This window comes from Diachasmimorpha longicaudata, chromosome 2 (genome assembly GCF_034640455.1).
Source record: "Diachasmimorpha longicaudata isolate KC_UGA_2023 chromosome 2, iyDiaLong2, whole genome shotgun sequence".
In the NCBI taxonomy this organism is placed as follows: domain Eukaryota; kingdom Metazoa; phylum Arthropoda; class Insecta; order Hymenoptera; family Braconidae; genus Diachasmimorpha; species Diachasmimorpha longicaudata.
The window spans coordinates 7,964,762-7,983,958 of NC_087226.1; the positions used below are offsets into that span (position 1 = coordinate 7,964,762).

A 19,197-nucleotide genomic window follows, 5' to 3' on the forward strand; every position below is an offset into this window, starting at 1 on the left:
CAATTGTTGATAATGATCAGGTAAATTGTTCGTTGAAATTAATGAGTCATAATCCTCTGTTTGTAATTGGTAGAAAAAAGTGGAAAATGCTGCGGTGATGAGAGATTTCTGAGGGGAATGATTTTTTATTGGATAATTAATCGACCATCACTGAAGTATTTTTATTATTTATTGCGATAGCGAACAAAATATCAGACTGCGAATACTCAACATTTTAGTTGGGAATTTATAGTTGAACTTTGAAAGACTCAAATTCTGGTTTGACCAGTTTATAATGAGTTTCTCCCATTCTCGAATTATTGAGTTCTATTACTGTGCATAAAAATTTTTAGGTCTGTAAAGTTCAGCAAAAATAGGTATTTAGACATCAGAATTTTTCTTTGAAGTACACATATTTATCTTCAGTGTTCAATAGTTTTAGTAATTTTCACCATTGCATAAGTTGGCAAGCTTTCCATTAATTTCGAAATTAGAATGTGACGAGGATTTCGCTTATATCTGATCGTAGGAATCTACTGCATTGTTTTTATTTTTATTTATGATGATTCCTATGAAACGGAGTGTAGGTAATGAAGTAGTAGAAATACCCGATGGATGTCGTGTCAATGCTCATCATAGAAGTACACTCTCCATTATAATATAAACAATTTCAAGCTGAGAATATTGTTATAACGTTAAGGGCACTAAATTTTAAAATATAGTTGGATTTGATGCAATTATTGCATTGCATTCAGATGATCCTGGTCTCGACTACGAAAATATGACATATTTGTGGGAATTTTGCGGGGAAAAAATCGATTCAGGTAAAAATCCATTTTCCCTACTACAAAATCCAACATCTGACCCCTGACTCTCAAAGAGAAAAATAGATATTTGTCTGTGAGTGATTTATGGTGGCTTGTCAAGCTGCCAAATAAACTACTGTTATTTTTGAAATTGCTCAAGACAACATTTATCACGTCTCCCACAACTTGCCACTTAATGTTTAATGCCTTGCAGCAGGTGGCTAAAATTTGTTATCACCAGAATTTTTAAGAATATTTTGTTTTCAATTTTATTGTGGAAATAGACAATCGCAAATACATTCACATTTTTTTATGACTGGGAATAGAATCCCAAGGTCACACTGCAAAAGTGAGCAATGTTTTTTACATTTTAAGTTGTATTTTTTATGGCCGATGGCAGCGATTTCTCATCCTCACAATGAAAATGTTCTTCATTTTTAAGGAGAATGATCCAAATATTGACAACATTATTCATTCAATTTTTATTATGATTCAGCTTTGCGTCCTTTACATGTTGTCGAGAAATTGAATCTCAGAATTAGTTATTCTGCAAGGGTTTTCCGGAAAAAAAATTAAATCCAAATTTTTATTGAACTGCAATGAGTTCTCCATTAAATGTAAAAAATCGTAAAGCTAATGCAAAAGAATCAGGAAGTATAATAACACCTGGCAAGCGATAAATCACGTTATAAAACAGCGAAACGTGATGCTTCAAACTTGTAGTTTATAATATTGTTTCATTTGTTTTTTGTTTATTCTTCGGCGGAAAAAAAAAGTATTGTACAGTGAAGAGCAGTCACTTGTGTAGCGTATACTTCAGTGCACAAAGAGAAAAAATTAGCTCCGCTGAAAAATAATCTATTGAGTAGCAATTATTTGATTTAAATGAACACTATAAGCTGAAAAAATAGTGTTAATACTGGCGAGTTCTCACTATTTTCTGTACAACGAATTTATTCACCCAAAAGACCTCTGAGTCAAATAATTAAACACGACCAAAAACTTTTCAAATCGAACATAGAATTTTTTAGCAGAATTAATTATTCTTTCAGTGCGGATTTCAAGAATCATGAAAATATTTAATCCACCTTTTTACATGACATCCGGGGTCTGTGTTTGAGAATATTGATTTTAAGTGCGTACTCGTTTAATTCGAACTTTCCGTGACGCAGAAAAATAATATTAGAGAGTAGTATGTGATTTTTCGGATATCCCTGGATTAATTTATTTATTATCATCATGCGCCGATCTTTGAAGTTTCGACGTCACGTTTTGCAAATTTTTATATTCGGATTCTTCATTCTCACCTTATATTGGTATCATCAGGCGATCATGAATTATATTTCCTCTGTCGCCGTACTTCATACCAAGAGTGGAAAAAAGTGGACGGATAATCGATACATCGGTAAACATTGCAAAAGGATTTCTTTTTACTCTATTTTCATATTCATAGACAGAAAAAAGACAAAAACCACAAGTCGAAAAATCATTATCTGCATTTGGAAAAGTTTTTTTTAAACGATCTGCTAACAAATTTGCTTTTCGGGGAGCTTTTGATGAGATAAAGTGTTTGTTTTGGGCCCGCGAAACTTACATTTTACCTTCTCCCCAAAGGAAATTTTGATCTTGGGGGTGATTGTAAATCTATTGCTCCTTAGGATGAAGGAATGTTTACTCTAAGCTTATCATTTAATTCCTGTTGTCATCACGTTGAGGCGAAATATCAATTTACATAGCGTCACAAAAAATTTACTGTGATATGAAAGCAGGTGATGCGACTTTAATTCGTAACTGCACCCTTCCAACAACAGAGAAATCTTGTTTCACGCTTTGAAAACTGTACTAGGGGACTTATTGGAGATGAACATCACTGCCATTTCTAATTCAGGCTCAAGGTCAAGGGCAACGTTTTCATCAACATCTGAACTTCTCCAGCATTCAGTAACCACTTCTCGAACGGAACCAACATCATCATCAGCACCACAGACTCTTCAACATTCTACAAATGCGTCTACCAGTTTCTTCTCCAATAATCCAATTTATCAATCATTCACCACATCCGGCACCAACTCTACAGTCATCAGTGAGAGTGACACAATACGTGCGATATATCAAAGTGGGCACGCTGTGACAGCCCAGGGGAAGTGTCCCAACTACGGTGAAGATATGGATTTGATAATTGTGATTACGTCAGCCCCATCGCACACAGAAGCTAGAACTGCGATACGAAAAAGTTGGGGACTCCTTGGACAACGCACAAATGTTAGTGTAGTATTCATACTTGGGATGACAGGAGATCCCAAACTGGAGAGTCATCTTCAGCGTGAACAGAAGTTATACGGCGACATGATAAGAGGTCAATTCCTCGACTCATATTTCAATTTAACGCTCAAGACAATTTCAATGTTAGAATGGATCGACACATACTGTCCAAGAGCCAACTTTATTCTGAAAACTGATGACGATGTGTTCATTAATATGCCTCAACTCTTATCGTTTGTCAAAAAACATGAGACTGATAGGAATGTTGTATTCGGTAAATTAGCACACAAGTGGAGGCCATTCAGAGATCCAAAGAGCAAATATTTTGTGTCTCGGAATGAATACAAAAATAGGCTGTATCCTAACTTTATGAGCGGACCAGCCTACCTTTTGTCAAGTGATGTTATCAATAAATTATACAAAACTGCACTGAACGAAAATTTTTTCAAGCTGGAGGATGTCTTCATTACTGGCATGGTTGCTTCCAAACTCCAGATCAATTTAAGACATGCCTTTGAGTTTCTGAATGTCAACGTCGCTTACTCTCCTTGTAATGTACAACGTGTCATCAGTATACATGAAGTTAAACCTGGAGATCAAGCTCGTCTTTGGAAAATGTTGTCTGATACCAACACCAATTGCATTTTAACGTAATGTAATCATCTCCTACCGAGCTTAAATACGAAGAGAAAAGTATGGAACGTTCAGTGAAAAAGTGCGTAACTGGTCCATAATTTTGACTGAATACTGTTGTAACTCGCAGATTACGGAGAAAACACGTGATTTTCGAAGAATATTTTTCTCTGTACATTTACTTACAGAAAATTAAGACAGCAAGGCTTATAAACCTAAAAGAAAATGTCTATGAGGGTCATTACTACTTCCTAACTTTGACAAAATTCATCTTTGATGTTTCTGTAGCATGTAACGCATATGAATGTGTACCGCATAGGATATTATGCGGCGCACGTTCAATAGGCATTTTAATTAAAAACCTCTTGTTTACATAAATTAAATCCCCGCAATATTATTTCTCCCTGAAACCAAGTCAAACAATTTTGTTGCAACTGAATCATAAGTCGGCTCCTTTCGCTGTACTATTTGCGTGGTGAAATGGACTATTAGTACATTTGAGCTAGCTCGGGAGTAACATTTGTGGGCAATTGAATGTTGAAATCATGAAAATGAATATTTTACTGTCCCTTGAATAACGCTTTTTTATCTTGTTCAAAAGCCTTGGGTACCATTATAGTGTAGGGAATATTTTGACATTAGCTCGACCCATTGCAAACGTCACCGGGAAATACGGCAAATACTTCGACCGTTTATGATCTAAAGAACCCAACACGTGAACAATCCAATAGACAAAAGGGCCTTATCTTTCGGTCAAATCTCTCATCCTGGATGAACCGAGAGTTAGAGATACTCTGGAGCGGTCTCTCGAGTAAACCACATCGGATTATCAACCCAGTTAGAATTATATTGGATCTTTCACTTAAACGTATATGTTAGGAACTAAATAAATATCGTATCGCATAATTGAATAGTGGGAGATATTTATGTCCTACAATAGTTACTTCAAAACCGGATTAAATTCATCGAGGCAACTTTCATTGTTTAAATTGTATCCTCTAGAGTCTGACTACAAATTATTAAACACTTGAAGTGTCCATTGTATGATATGCGGTTTTACAACGAGGAGCCAGGGATATCAGTTATATTTATTTAATATTCATCGACTGTTCGTAATAGGCCCTCGGAAGTATATGTTTCTCGTGCGCAACACAGTCATGACTTTCAATGAAAGGCAGGATTAATATTACGGTAATGGGAAGGCCGGGCATTCACCTAGATTTTCTAATTTCATGCAGTAGAGTTATGAGTTCGATTGATAACTTCCGTAGATAAAAGTTTGGATATATTTAGAACTATTTTGACGGTTATTTTTGAAGAGGTGAATAGCACAAACTGAACTCTTGCCCTTGTGTCGTCATCGTTTACTGTCGGCATTGCTTTTGTGACTCATAAGATTTAATCCCTCTCCCCATTTGCGCACCAGAGTATCCGGCAATCCATGGACCATGGATTTCAGAGATTGTGGGAGGAATTCTCAGCATCTTGATGAACCGTTACCTTGATTCTATTCAATGATTTTGGAAAGTCCGCATTCAAACAGTGGAGCATTTTAATTAAGCATAGGATTTTAATTAAGTTGAATCAGTGGTTTTCCATCATTTCATTCTTGTTGTCTTCATTCTGTCACTGTAATTACGACAATTACTGGTAGTGATCAGGTAAATCTCTCGCGGAAATTAATGACTCACAATCTTGTATTTGTGAGTTAGAAAAAAGTGGGAAATGCAGCGCTTGCGAAAGATCGTCGCAGAAAATAATTGTTCATTAGATGATTGATTGGCTGTCACTGAGTCATTTAATTAGTCATTGCAAACCTAATATGATATCAGACCGTAAATGCTCAATATCATAATTTATCATTTATGATCGAACTTTGAAGGATTTCAATTTGGAGTCGAATGGTTTGTAATAATTTTCGGGGATTTTGGGCTTGTTAGGGGCTAGCTCGATTCCAGGTCAGGAGAAAATTTAAATCAATTTCAATATGATAGCTTGGCAAATACTTTTAGAATGTCCATTTACAGGAATGAAGGTTACCGACATCATTCCTACTTTTAACGATCTCCACGGAATCAGCGGTAGATAATAAACTGATATCCGATAGATGTCAGGTTATTGGTCATTTGGCTTCGAGAATTCTATGAGACCTATGAGACTGCGGAATATTAGAAGAGATTACCTTTTCGGTTTTTTATCGTGAAAAAAAAGTCAACTGATTACACTGCTCTGAACAGACTTAATTACCCTTAAATTGACATGTCAATAGGTTCTTCGAACCTAGACTAAGCATTATACAGTAGCATAGTTATTTATTTTTAACCATGCGTCCATTTTATTTGAATTTTATTTGAAGTTTATCCAAAACATTCTGGTAATTTTTTTCTGAATTGCCTAGAGTAAATTACGGTACCATCCCTTGAAGTTTCCGAATCGATTTCGTAATCAATAAGTCAACTGTGAGTTTCGTAATTTTTACCAATTCTTCCGTCCGTATGCACGTCCAAAATAACAATAATAAAGTCATCTTTTACTGGATATCATTCGAAAGAAACTACTTCTGGATAATCACTTTGATTTATGATATGACTGGTAATGCAAACGTGTAAAGTGTGGGCGATATATTTAAACAATTGTGGGCACCAAGAAGAATTTTGCAAAGTTCTTTTTCCATTTCGTAATCTGAAATTTATACCGTAAATGAGTTGTTTCATTCATGAACATTCGACAGATTGTTCTTTATTCAATAAGTAGTCTCTAAAATTTATTGATTTCAAAGGCTTTGGCATTACTAATTACGTCACCTACACGTGCGAATGCTGGCCTAATGATAGAGTGGGTTGACTCAACCTAGCCCCCTGTTAACGTGATCCTCACCCAATGGAGGACAACACTTCCTCACTCTCTTAGCCAATTAAGCTTCACCTGGACGGCTTTTGAGCGAAAGTTTTATCTAAAAAATGATGCCGTATCAACAGCAAAATGTGGCTAAATTGTACAGAAATTTTTCTTTGGGTCGAGTCACTTTAATGGCGACCTTGGTACTTCGTTTCAGATAAACTGTTCTATCCCAACTATACGGATATCTTAAATTTCTCTCTAACAAAATGTCTTTTTTATTCCCCTCATATCTGAATCTGAAAGCATTGCAACACAAAAAGTAGTCAAGCGGAGAAGAAATATTTGCCTCACAATTTTCCGATAAGAGTCTCCCCACATAATACAAACAAAGCGTCTCTTTTCCTGAGATAAACCGACAAAATTAGAATCTGGCAAACTCATTCGCCCAATGATTCCTCTCCGTATAGAAGACAAACTAAAGGGACCATAAATTTTGTTTGCCTTTTAAACAAATTTTTATGATGTCGCATTTTAACTGGGAATTATGCTCTGGTGTGGTTTTACTGTATGCACCAATGTCAAAGAAAATCCGAAAAAATTTTCATTCCGAGAAATAGGATAAGTTAGGAATTCTATGCCCTTGAGTATTATTAATTGTCTCATTTTTACATTTCCCCTGTTCAATGAAAAGATAATAAAAGGGAATAAAAATGTGAGGAAACCATCATAGGTCACCTCACGAATTAACAAAAACGTGTTGGCTCTCCGTCACTCATAGTATATAGAACACTAACATCGATTACGTCTGAGGCTGCCACGTGGAGTCGGTGCAGCCGTTTGGGATTGGATGATAGCACTGACGGGGAAGTGCAGGAACGTCCCTTTCTAAAGCTGCACCACTGACGTTAGAGAGGGGCAACTTAAGCATATTCTACAATAACATACTCCAGAAATATTAAAAAAACTCAGTAATAGAAAATTAGGATTCCGGTGTTCTTCCAATAGCTTCACAAATCGCTACCTGAAATGGAGGACTTGTGTGAAACCTGAGGATTTACTAAGAAAAATCAAATGCAAAGAGCAATAAAAATTGACTCAGTTTAGGGAGCACATGACGTACAATTCTACACGAGTCATCACATAGTGGACAACGAATCCCTGTCATCTTCTATGAGATTTGACATAAGAGAGGGTCGGAGAACGGCCCAAAGGACTTACGGAAAATTACGGAACAGTTACACATTTTTTTACTGAACGTTGCGTCCTTTTTCCTCAAAGTTCACTAAAAAATTGCCTAACTGTTCCGTAATTTTTACCGAATATTATGGTGACTGGCTGATTACAGAAGAGGCAGGTAATTTTTCACGAATTTTCCTCTGCATGTACATAAAAGGATTCTATATACCAGACACTTGACAAATTATTCCGTGGATTATCGACGTCGCCACGCTGGAGACTAGACCTAATGGACGATCGGAGGAAGGTCGAAACAACACTCCGTAGGCTCCACCAGTATCAACGGTGAAGGACGCTGCTCACAGTTACTCCAACCACGACGAGAGTGGAGAATCTCGTTTACACGTGCGAGTCCCTCAACCTTTTCTGCTATACCTATGTATAATATCACCGCTATCTCCCACCATAGTAGTTCAATTCTTGTCAGCTCTCACCCGTATCATCTAACTCTTTGGCTTTTCTCCACTCCTTATATTCAAAGCTGAGCGCATACTATTTCAACTCTCCATTGGGAAATATATTTTCTTATGATCATGAATCATTTTGAAAGAATTTTTTTATATCCGGAGAAGTATCCGCTTCATTATGACGTTGAAATTAAATTTATTGACCGCGAGAGAGATTGAGTGACTTTATCTTCATTATGATAATTTAATTCAATTTAACGTTGCAACTACCATCTATAAATGAAGAAACAATAGGGGTTTATGGGCCCAAACTGGGCCTTTTCCCTTTGGATGCCCTTTACTTTTATAAAAACAATTTAAATCATTGGAGACATTCTATTTTATTCTCATTACATTTGACAACAGACGGTAGGATAGTAAAAGCCCGGTGTCTCCATTATAATAAATTAATTTTAAACAATACAGTTATCCATATATGTAAACCAAACTGAATAGTCTTTTTCTGGACTCTAATTTTTTCCTGTCAGTCAAAAAGGGATTTTCGTTATTTGGATGAAGTCCACCTCATCGTAAAACTCAAATTATTGAAGATAAAAGCGACACTTTGCTTCGGTCTCTGTACATCAAAATAGATAAGGGAGTTCATCACATAGTTTCCCGGTTTATAGTGGGCATTTTCTTCTCATAAAATCTGGTTCATGTCCCGTAAGGGGTGAATTCCATGCCATTTGGGTTACCTCACAGGGGAGAAATTGCGAAATCTCCGTGAAATACGGATTCCATCCTTGGATAGTCCATTCATATATAAACCCGAGTATTGCGTCATTCATGACGTTGCAGTGTGCATCGACTTCGCTTTGCCACACAGACATTTCATCGTCAAAGACATATATACACGTGTTGAACCTTGCGCTTGCTAGTTTTCATTCCACCGTTTTAGGGGAGGAAAATGGAAGCAATGACAATCTTATCTGCAGTTTGTTTTCAAGCATTACTGATATCAATGATTGGCATGCTGACGTATTTATTTTCTAAAATCTATTTTTGGAAAAAAATAAACGGAACATTGATGTCTTGAATACATGGAGGAAAACATAAAAACAAAATTACGTGTTTTCCGCCGTTTCGGAGGAAAATGTTAGGGAAAATCTTACCGAATTTTCGTCACATTTTTCGGTGACAAATTACGATTATCCAATTAAATTTATCTACATGAATTTCTTTACGTAATTCGTGAACGAGTTTGAGTTCCTTTTCGTATCCAAATCGATATTTATTTCTTCAATTAATTGTTAACCTTTTAGAATTACTCTCATTATGAAGCACGATGCGTTAAATAAGAATCATATCTCGTAATTTATTGGCTGTTGAATTTTGACATTGCGAAAATGGATTAGAATTTTTAGTTTACTGTATTCAGACTCTCCTATCGTTACCGTCATAAATATGAGATGATTTCGCAATGTTAGCTACCCTTTTTCATCATCTTGGTTCGATGAAACCCTTGGTGGACGTAATATTAGAGAGTAGAATTGAGTTCTACGCTGACGTAAATTATTTGAACTGCTATGACGGGTTTATTTGTTCAATAGAACGTTATTTAATGATCCTTCCCTTGTTAGGCGGGTTTCATAAACATTTTACGCAAGACGATTGTACTCATGCGACCTGCGGTAACTTCTCAGAAAGGATTGAAATATGGTGTCTTTCAATCGGCTGGGCAAGTTCGTACTTTTCTCTCTAATGAGGGGAAGGAAAATGAGGACTTCCCTCCCTTGAGTGGAGAGTCATTCCCTCCTGTTTATCCTAGGACGAAAAGTACTCACTTTCCTCCCGCTCGTCCTTTTTGTTATATTCCGCGATTAGGACATCATCGTCCGGAACTAGAATGTCACCTTGCCCCCGACGAGATGGAAATCATATTTTCCCCTTTAAAAACGTATTTAGAACAACAAATTTTCCTCATCCATTAATACGCAGTTGCACACGCATCACGTGTTAACATACGTGAGTGGCTTGGCGGAGCAAATAAAAAGATGGAGAAGAGATGGAATAGCACTAACACTTAAATCCAAGAGACCCTTTCATGTTGACTTGGTGCAGGCACGTGACTAATGACCAACTGACGCACAGTGGAGATAACGCAATCGTTGCAGTCGTTTCGTGTATGTGCGTAACCTTCATTTTGTTTCACCGGCCTCACTGCAATTCACCGATGTGTTTATCCTTCATACAACACGTGTCATTGCCACTCTATTTTTTCCCCCCTTCCGACATTTACCGTCTTTTATAATATCCGAAGTTGGATATAGTTGAGCTGATCAATCAACATGTTCAGACTGATGTTCCGCTTATTAATTTTAACCAGTGCCGTGGTTGACACGTGTATCGTTTTATAAATACATTAAACCATTCACACACATATGAGTTATTTTTTTTTTTGCTCTTAGTGGAAATCCCGGAGACCTCTTTCCAAACAATATCCCCCGTAACTTCCGAAAACACTATTTCGTGCCTCGTTTGTCATCGTGAGGACATTGACGCACAAAATCGTTCACCGAGATATTTCGAAATCTTTAAGACACGGAAGAGGCGAAAAAAGATTGAGAAAGATTTTTGAGAGGTCTTGAATTATCTATACGTGACTCCACTATCTGGGAAAATAAATAGAATATTTTCTTGTCAGAATGTACGGTTTATAAATCGTTTATTGAAGACAATTTGTCAATTGGCTTCATTTGTAGGCTCGATTAGCATTATTACTGATAGCACAGCTCTTATCGGACTCGCTGGCACTATTGCACTCAGCTATTATTATGGTAATTATTGTTAGTATGTTAATTGGGTTCTTGTTATGCTGGTATTTTAGCATTAGTCGTTAGGGTTGACAGTTTTTTAGGGGTCTGTTATTTAATTTTAGAAAGGGGGAGGCTGAATTTAACTGTACATTTTCGGGGATTTTACGCACGTGGTAGGTGGATAATCACATTACGATGAAAGATGTTGTCCAACACACAGACGAAAAAATTCTTTTAAAATTACGTACCTGTTCCGTAATCTGTCAGTCAAAGAAATATTCGGTAAAAATTAAGGAAGAGTTACGCACTTTTTCAGTGAAATTTCCGGAAAAATATGGAACGTTCAGTGAAAAAGTGCGTAACTGTTCGATAATTTTTACCGAACATTGTTTTGACTGGCATAATACGGAACAGGCATGTAATTTTTAAAGAAGTTCTCTCTCTTGGTATCGGGTGTACCACACTCGCCTTTGGCTCGGCCCTTTGGGCACCTGGGGACAACCCCTTCATTTTACCTTCCTAGGTAAGAAATATACGTTTTCGTCATCAGGCATAATCATTAAGCTGCTAAAATTAACAGTCTAATACCGTCACCTCCATACAAAAACGAATTTTCTGTAAATTCTCGGGGATGTAAAATCCGTAACACTTCCCAAAATTTTCTTCTACTATCTCTTTACATTTGAGTTCCATTGACACTGCAAATAATTTTACAATTGAAAATGTAAATCGCTTGTGAACTCTCCTTCAACCGTTGAAAAATGATCAATGAAAATTCTATCTTCTTCACCCAATTTCCGCCACTGAAAAATTTTCCTGTCATTCTTTATGGAATGATATTTTTCGCATTATTGTACCTAAAGAATGTAATCAATCCGGAAGTCCATTGTCTCTCTCACCATAAAATCATAACTACAAATATTAATTCTCTAGTGACGTCTGTCGAGTAAAAGAACCGCGATTTCCACTAATCGCTCGAAGACTTGTAAAGACATGACTCATTTTTTATAAAAAAAAATTTGCATTGAAAATTCCTCTACCCATAAACGAAATATTATCTCGCAAAGGAGATGATGAAATCCCAGACATCCGAAAATCCGTTGGTTTTTCCTTTGAGCGCACGCGCTCACTCCCCTCGAACCCTCGAAATCTCCCCTCCCCCTCTCTCGTTGTCTCAAATAGTGATGATGGTGGGGATACACGTGCCGCACGTTTGTAATTCGAATTATTATCATTGTTAACTGCAATGGTGCGCGATTTCGTCACACTCGTCTTATTTTTTTTTTCTCCCCTCCTCGTACTTCTCCCCTTTGGTGTGAGTACAGCACAAGGAATATCGGAGTGCGCGCGCGTGGTATCACTCATGGTTTCAGTCTGGTCCGCAGGTTCAGACGTGTTGGTCGTACCCGTAGACCCATTAAGGGATTCAAGTTCGTCGCACATCATCCATTCAGTAACATCAACAGGCACGTGGTAACTCCCATTTGTTTAAACATCCAATCAAAAAAATGAAGTTAATATTCTCGGCATATTAAGTGACATCCTCCCAAGTAATTAAAAATTACTTAATTAACACTGTGGATTGTAAAATAGCGACGAATTTGTTCTCTCGTTGCCATATCTCCCCCGGAACAAGCAATTTGGCGGAGGTGACACGTGATTGACAGGAGAACGATAACGATTAACAGAGGACTTAACGGAAACGATATTTCCTTGGGTGAGGCTCCTATTTAAATACAATAATATCACATTATCCTGTGTATTTACCCCTCAATAATTCCACTTGCGCTCAGTGGAGAGGGCAAAATGGATTCTTCAAACCGGTTTTCCAATAATTTAGGTTACGGATACACCAATTCCATTGGTGTGACACCAGTCAATAATTATGCCAATTTAAAATGGTCCATTTTACCCCACCCCGTCTAGGTATTGACCGGTGAATCATTAAATCAATGACCTTTGTTGTCTAGACATTTCTCTCCTCACTTATTTCCTTTTCTTCTGTACTACGCGCGATAATTTCTGTTCGGGCTATCGTTGATTTATTGCAAAAATTATGTTCACCTTATTTTTTAACTAGTAATTATTGTCATCGCGCTCCACAGCACTCAAAACAATGATTTGCATGTGGTGTTATGAATAAAGAGTGCCTTCAACGTTCCATACTTCACGCCTGATAAGGGAGAGAATTATTGGAATGTTTCAATCAGCCCATGAACAATCGATCAAAAACATTGGACAGAGGTGGGGCGAGAGTGTTCTACGAGAGGTGAGAAAGTATTGTCGCATATACGTAGGTATATGGGTATGGGACAATACGCGGCCAACGACCCTTCGTCAAAGGCCACGTGTACTTTCCCTCCGTACTCCTGGCAGTACAGCCCAGTCCAGGCATTTTGGCAGGATAGGCGTTTTGTGAGAGTGGGTGAAAACGTGCTGGGGCCACGAGAGCTGATGTACACTACTTTGTGTATGTGTCTGCACTGAACGAGGATAGAAATCGTCTCGAAGGGAGAGAGAAATAGTCGGGGGAATGGGCCGCACGTGGCAGTCAACATATTCAATCCTGAATCTAGACTGTTGCAAATTTTTGCCTTGAAGTTTTCGGGAAAAATTTGCCGACATTGAAACGTTATGGAAAATTCATGAGATTTGGAAATGTTTTAAAGTTGAAGGTTCGGATGATTAAATTCTCCAATTCTCGGGGCAAAAAAATTATGAATAAAATTCTAAGACAAACGTGAAAATTCTAAAATGGTGGAGATCTAGAGAGAATGGAGAAAGTAAGGCTGTCTTCATGAGTACAACTGCTTTGCGAATTTCCCACAAAAGAGATTATTGAATACCATTTTATGAGACATGAATAGATCAATCATAATCGTCAAAATGATTTAGGTCAAAGAATAATAGGATCATTTTGCTTTTTTATGTTAATATGGTATTTACTTCTAATATTTATTCTAACGAACTTGATGAGAATTAATAGGTAGATTTATGAGATTATTACAATCTTTTTTATTACTTTTGATTTATTTAATAAGGATAGCAGAAGCTCTATCTCAATTATACCATTCTATTTTTGATTTTGGGTGTTCAAAGCACCAGATGGCGGTATTCTAAACGCGGAATTATATTGATGAAATGAACAACAAACGGACTGAATGATCTAGTGAACAACGTAAAAGTTGATAACAGTCTGAGCACGTAGTTACACTAGTGTCAGTCAATATTAAATTCCAGAATTCCGCATTTTATGATGTGTTTTAGAACGCATTCCATGTCAATTATTATTGAAATATTGTTCATTAATCGTAGGAATTAGAATGTCAGTAATTATTTTATTGTAATATGCTGATTTCGCCATAGATTGAGACATATGATTATAAGCAATTAATTGGAGCAAGGGATATCGAATCTGCAACCAAAAAGAGCACAACTGCCCGGGAATTATCTACAGGCTGACGTTATTTATTGAATTTTGGTGAAATTGTATGTAGTAAAATGATATAATTTGTCCTATACCCAATTTGACATTGAACATTATATACAAGATTGAATACCAAATCTCAAGAAAGTTGAGAAGTCCTCATGTTTAGCAATAAATATAGAAAATGCGTTTCTTTAGATTGTCCGGTCGTTTCTCATAGATACTCTTCATAATAGTCTGCAGCCATTGAAAAAAATGCTAACTAGTTATTCGACACAATTCCTCAGATAATAACTAATGAAATGCGGCCTTCTAACACGCGAAGGATACGCTAAAGTAGAGTTATAGGCCTTTCAAACTCGATTTTTCCATGTTATGATTTAAAAAATCAAAAATCTGGAATTCACTATAATATATAGTCCGCAATTCTGGTCCACAAAAGTCAGATTATTTATTTTCATTTTTTTACCGACTAGTGGGGAAAAAAATCGTGAAGTCGGTTTTTTTTTATCACGCCCCTGAGTAAACATGCTCTATTGATAAGACAACCTTTATCTGGTGCCATTATTCATAGCGTTATGCCCCGTAATATTGGAGTTTTTTTTAGTAAATGTGAATGGATTGAAAAAAAAGAGTCATTCTGAGTGTCTGAGATCGAATAGTTGGATACAATAGTTTTCGATCCATTCACTACAATGAATATTGATCCTAGAATGATATACCCTGAACAAATACAATATGATGATGAGATTCCGGACTAAAACTCCACATAATCCCGATGACTGGGCAAGAAATCCATCCGACAATGGCTAGTACTTGAACCAATGGAACCCCTGTTCTGACGATAATCGTACATATAAAACACGTGTGGCCGAAGGCTTTCTTTCACCTCGAGCCTTACGTCTCCTTCAATATGACGACCGTGTCTTTCAAATAACTTTAGGGTCAAATGAAAAGAAAAAGACGTATAAAGTATTTTCTCAGAAGCTGAAAAAACAGGCGCGTGGCACATGTTAATACCTCTTACAATACATCGTGAGAAGATTTTCAATTCACGCTGGATATTTATAGAATTCAATGGCACATTGCCTGTGATTTGATTGTAATAATTAATTATAATTGAAATTTTTGTCATATAAATGATATTAATGCTCAAACAATACCCTCAACGGCCCATTGAACCTTTTACTCGTCAACAAATATGTACTTTTCGGTTCGGGCTGAACGTAGCAACAGTGACAAAATGCACTCTTTCGACACGAGTGCAGTAAAGTCCACGTATCTAATCCCTTGAAATAATAAATACGTTTCCCATGAGAATATGATAATATTTTTCATGCCAGTGTGCGGAAAGCGAGATTTTACGTACGCAAAATATTAGGGTAGGAAGTTACTTGTTGCGTAGGAGTATTGGAATAAATTCACACTAAATAAGTGCTTTCACTATAAAATAATCCTTGGTATACTGTAAAACTCCTTGACAATATCAATAGTCTTAGAAGCAAGTACGGAATAATAACGTCAACGAATAATCACTAGATTTAACACGGTGTAAATTGCGTCATTTATTTAAATGAAAATCCCATAGGACTTTTACCGAAACATCGTGCTTTTAGATAAACAATAGTTTTTTTTTTTCACACCAACAGGCAAAGCTCGTACTTGCTGTCTAGTATATTTAGTTTTCTTTTGTTCATCAGAAAACAGAATGCCAACTTTTCCGTTCCACCGTCTTCAATAATAGCACGTGCACCTCGTGCTTGGCAAACATTAGTTTCTGTCCTTTGTGCACAAAATACTATTATTGAACAAATATTTCTCTGCATTCTCAGTATGGTTATTTTCGATCTTCGGACACCACAGAAAATATAATTTCAATAATCGACTCGATAAAAACAACATTACGATATCACAACGAAGATTTTTCCTTTGCAATGAATGGCCCCTTGATTACCCATTAATTCGAAAGATGAAAAAGTATACATCATATCCTCATGGTGCCCTCATAAATCTGATTTATTCCCACATAAAAACTTTGCAAAGGGTTTATTCTTTTCTATGACAAAGCGATACTGAGAGGACAAATGTTGCACTCAACAGCATCCGCTGCAGAACAACAGAGAATATTAAACTACCTCTGCAATTATTTTATTTAAAAATTTTCCGTATGCATTTGATAGTGAGATCGAGAGCTCATTTGCTGGCATTTCCGGTATAGTCGAGGTCACGCGGAGGCGGCTGGCCGTCACAGGAGTGGGTGCAATCAAATTACAGAGTATATGGTTAGGGGATGAAATATAGTATTCAAGAATAATAATTAATGCCAGATAGATATCGCCTACACAATATCAGAATAGAAAATATTCAAGCTTCAATTTATCCAATCTTCGATTACCTTTGGCGGCTTCTTAAATTTAATGCATGTAAATCCGCAGGTTCACTCTGTTACAGAAACCTATAAGTCAGCTGACAATAATGATCTCAGATGCAAATAGGAGATAAATAAAGGCAGGAGTTTACATAGAAAATATTTCAATAGACCAAGTCGCAAGAAAAATCAAATTCTATAGATTTTTACTGTATGATGTCTTGCCTTGAACCCTTCTACTTGAAAAAGTGCACAGATCATGCAAATTTTCCCCAGAATTTCTTCGTTGACCCGACTAATTGGTGATTAAAATTTAAAACCGGAAAAAACTGAAAAATCAATTATTCTGAAGATGATAATAATCATGCTGACCGAATTATCATAATTTTTTTCCCCCACGTGTTCGATGAAGTGACTGATAACACTCGACGATGTATAAAACCATTAGTTCCCATCATACATCTGAATTAATCACAACATCAGGCTTTTACTCCCACCCAGAGCTCTTCTGTGAAACACTTGTTTTGCCGTTCGTCTTCAGCTACACGTGTGCTACTACGTCACCTTCAGTTTGTTGTCCATGAAATACTTTGAAGTTGAATAATACACTGATGAGACAGTGCAGAGGGGGGATTGGCACATGTGGTATGCTCGGATTAAATACAGATATCAGATAACAAGATAAAGTTAATATATAACCGATTTTTTTTCCCAAAAAAAAATTGCATAACATTAGCTTCTGAACTGGCATCATCGATGACCAATTTTTCATTACGATACTATTTAAATATATAATTATACACATTTTAATTGAATGAAGAAGAATTCCTGTAATATGGATTCTTTATTCAGTTGACAGCTGAAGGGATTTTTTTCCTTCCCGAAGATTATTCATTTAGATACTCAATTTTAATTTATTCATCATGTATAATCTCTAGATCCTTTATATATTTCCCGCTGTTTCCAATAATAACTCAGTGATGATTACATACAACAGAACACTAATTAGTTAGAGAATGGGAGAACAAAAATCCCTAACTGCTCGTTTAATTTAATTATCAACTACAATTTCCGGGACGTTGTTTTCGCTGTCCTATACTTCATTCGATATGTTGGGAAATTAGAAAAAGATGGACATGCATTTGAATAATTAAATAGCAAATTAATATTTATGCATCCAGGGACCGGGTAATTTTACCATCAGCTCGAGCGTTTCCCCACCAAATTATGTATAATAAGGCATTAGTCACACGAATATTTGTTTCAACATTGAAAGGGCAAATGGTCATTCATGAATCAAAAGGTTCACCAAATATTCTTCACTTCTGTTACGATTTTTCCCGTTATTACTAAGCGAAAACGATTAATTGCGGGATGAAGAGTCGAGGGGAAGTCCTTTTTTTCGCTTCGCTTCATACGGAATAAGGGACTATTCGTTCATACTTTGTATATAACTGCAGTTGGCACGCACACTAACGGGTTACAAGCTGTTCCGCACGTGTACCCACAGGGTTCAAGGCCACCTGGTGTTCCACATTCAATGTTGTATATGTAGAGTGCAATCGTGCACGAGGCATCGACAATTTCCGCGCACAACTACCACCCAATTTCATTAATTCTAGATGAAACAACAACTGCTTTCCATTCATGAATTCTTCTTTTTATAACTTGCAGTTTTTTTTGGAAATATGGCACCGACAATTTGCATGACTGATATACCGAAGGCAGGGACCGATGCACCTTGCGTGAGAAGGAAATATTGGCAGGAGAGAGCTATCAATAGGCACTCTAGGTTTGAATTGAAAGAGATATCTGTTAAAAATGGAAATTGGGAGGCTAATTGTCAGGAGTTATCTTTACCGGAAGCGAGAATACCTGAGGAGCCTAAATATGTACAATGGAGGATTCTCGAGAGACGAAGAAAAGGTAATGGCAGACATTTATCATTATTCATATGAATTAAATTATTATTAGTTTCATGTGAATATCAAATGCCATCTTAATTCTCGAGTTTGTCATGAAAATGATAACGTGATATAATAGTTCAGAAATGAGGTGATTTACAAGTGTTGAAATATCACATGAATGAGTCAACATTAAGGATTTCGAGGTGAATTCGAAAGTTTAATAGCAACGTTATCAAGCATCAACAAATTCCTCTTCGATTAAAATTTTTCTCTCGAATATTACCAACTCTAAGAGAATGAAAACTCGTAATATTTTCATGAAGACCATGAAAGTCTGATTTACAGCTGTTATTTTTCTAATCTCGTTGTGGCATTCAATGTCGAAGTGGTAAAACTTCATGATTCCGATGGCCAATACAAAAAGATACAATCGAATATGTCAAGTGAAGGCAATCATGTATTCAAAGCACCCTTTACCACTTCACTTAATTCCCACTTCATTATTCTTACCTCCGATCAAATGAACCAGTAAT

At 36.6% G+C, this 19,197-nt stretch overlaps 2 protein-coding genes across 9 annotated transcripts in view; both read left to right on the plus strand.

Annotated features, from left to right (window-relative positions):
- LOC135170554 (uncharacterized) overlaps positions 1 to 19,197 on the plus strand; it is a 56,924-nt gene that overhangs the window by 34,186 nt on the left and 3,541 nt on the right. For 2 of the 6 annotated variants that reach the window (XM_064136539.1, XM_064136531.1), the window contains one exon: positions 18,432 to 18,683. In XM_064136539.1, the coding sequence (XP_063992609.1) occupies positions 18,446 to 18,683 (238 nt within the window). In that variant the 5' untranslated portion in view covers positions 18,432 to 18,445. Of the gene's footprint in view, positions 1 to 12,289; positions 12,680 to 13,067; positions 13,232 to 18,431; positions 18,684 to 19,197 lie in introns of those variants that run through there. The other 4 variants (XM_064136522.1, XM_064136514.1, XM_064136505.1 and 1 more) reach the window with 4 other exon arrangements.
- On the plus strand, positions 1,495 to 4,063 carry LOC135159853 (beta-1,3-galactosyltransferase 5). Of its 3 annotated transcripts, XM_064115947.1 has the most exons (3): positions 1,495 to 2,190; positions 2,444 to 2,554; positions 2,632 to 4,063. In XM_064115947.1, exons 2-3 carry the CDS (start codon positions 2,545 to 2,547, stop codon positions 3,699 to 3,701), a joined length of 1,080 nt encoding a protein of 359 aa, XP_063972017.1. In that variant the 5' UTR covers positions 1,495 to 2,190; positions 2,444 to 2,544; the 3' UTR covers positions 3,702 to 4,063. The 3 variants fall into 3 exon arrangements, with proteins under 3 accessions (XP_063972017.1, XP_063972016.1, XP_063972015.1); XM_064115946.1 differs by lacking the exon at positions 2,444 to 2,554 and having other exon boundaries at positions 2,674 to 4,063; XM_064115945.1 differs by lacking the exon at positions 2,444 to 2,554 and having other exon boundaries at positions 1,496 to 2,190.

Excerpts from the sequence above, each read along its gene's own strand:
- LOC135159853 (XM_064115945.1), top strand. The coding sequence starts at position 2,025 with ATGCGCCGATCTTTGAAGTTTCGACGTCACGTTTTGCAAATTTTTATA. Across the intron at positions 2,191-2,631 it reads GACGGATAATCGATACATCG|GGGACTTATTGGAGATGAAC; the intron begins GTAAACATTGCA and ends AAACTGTACTAG.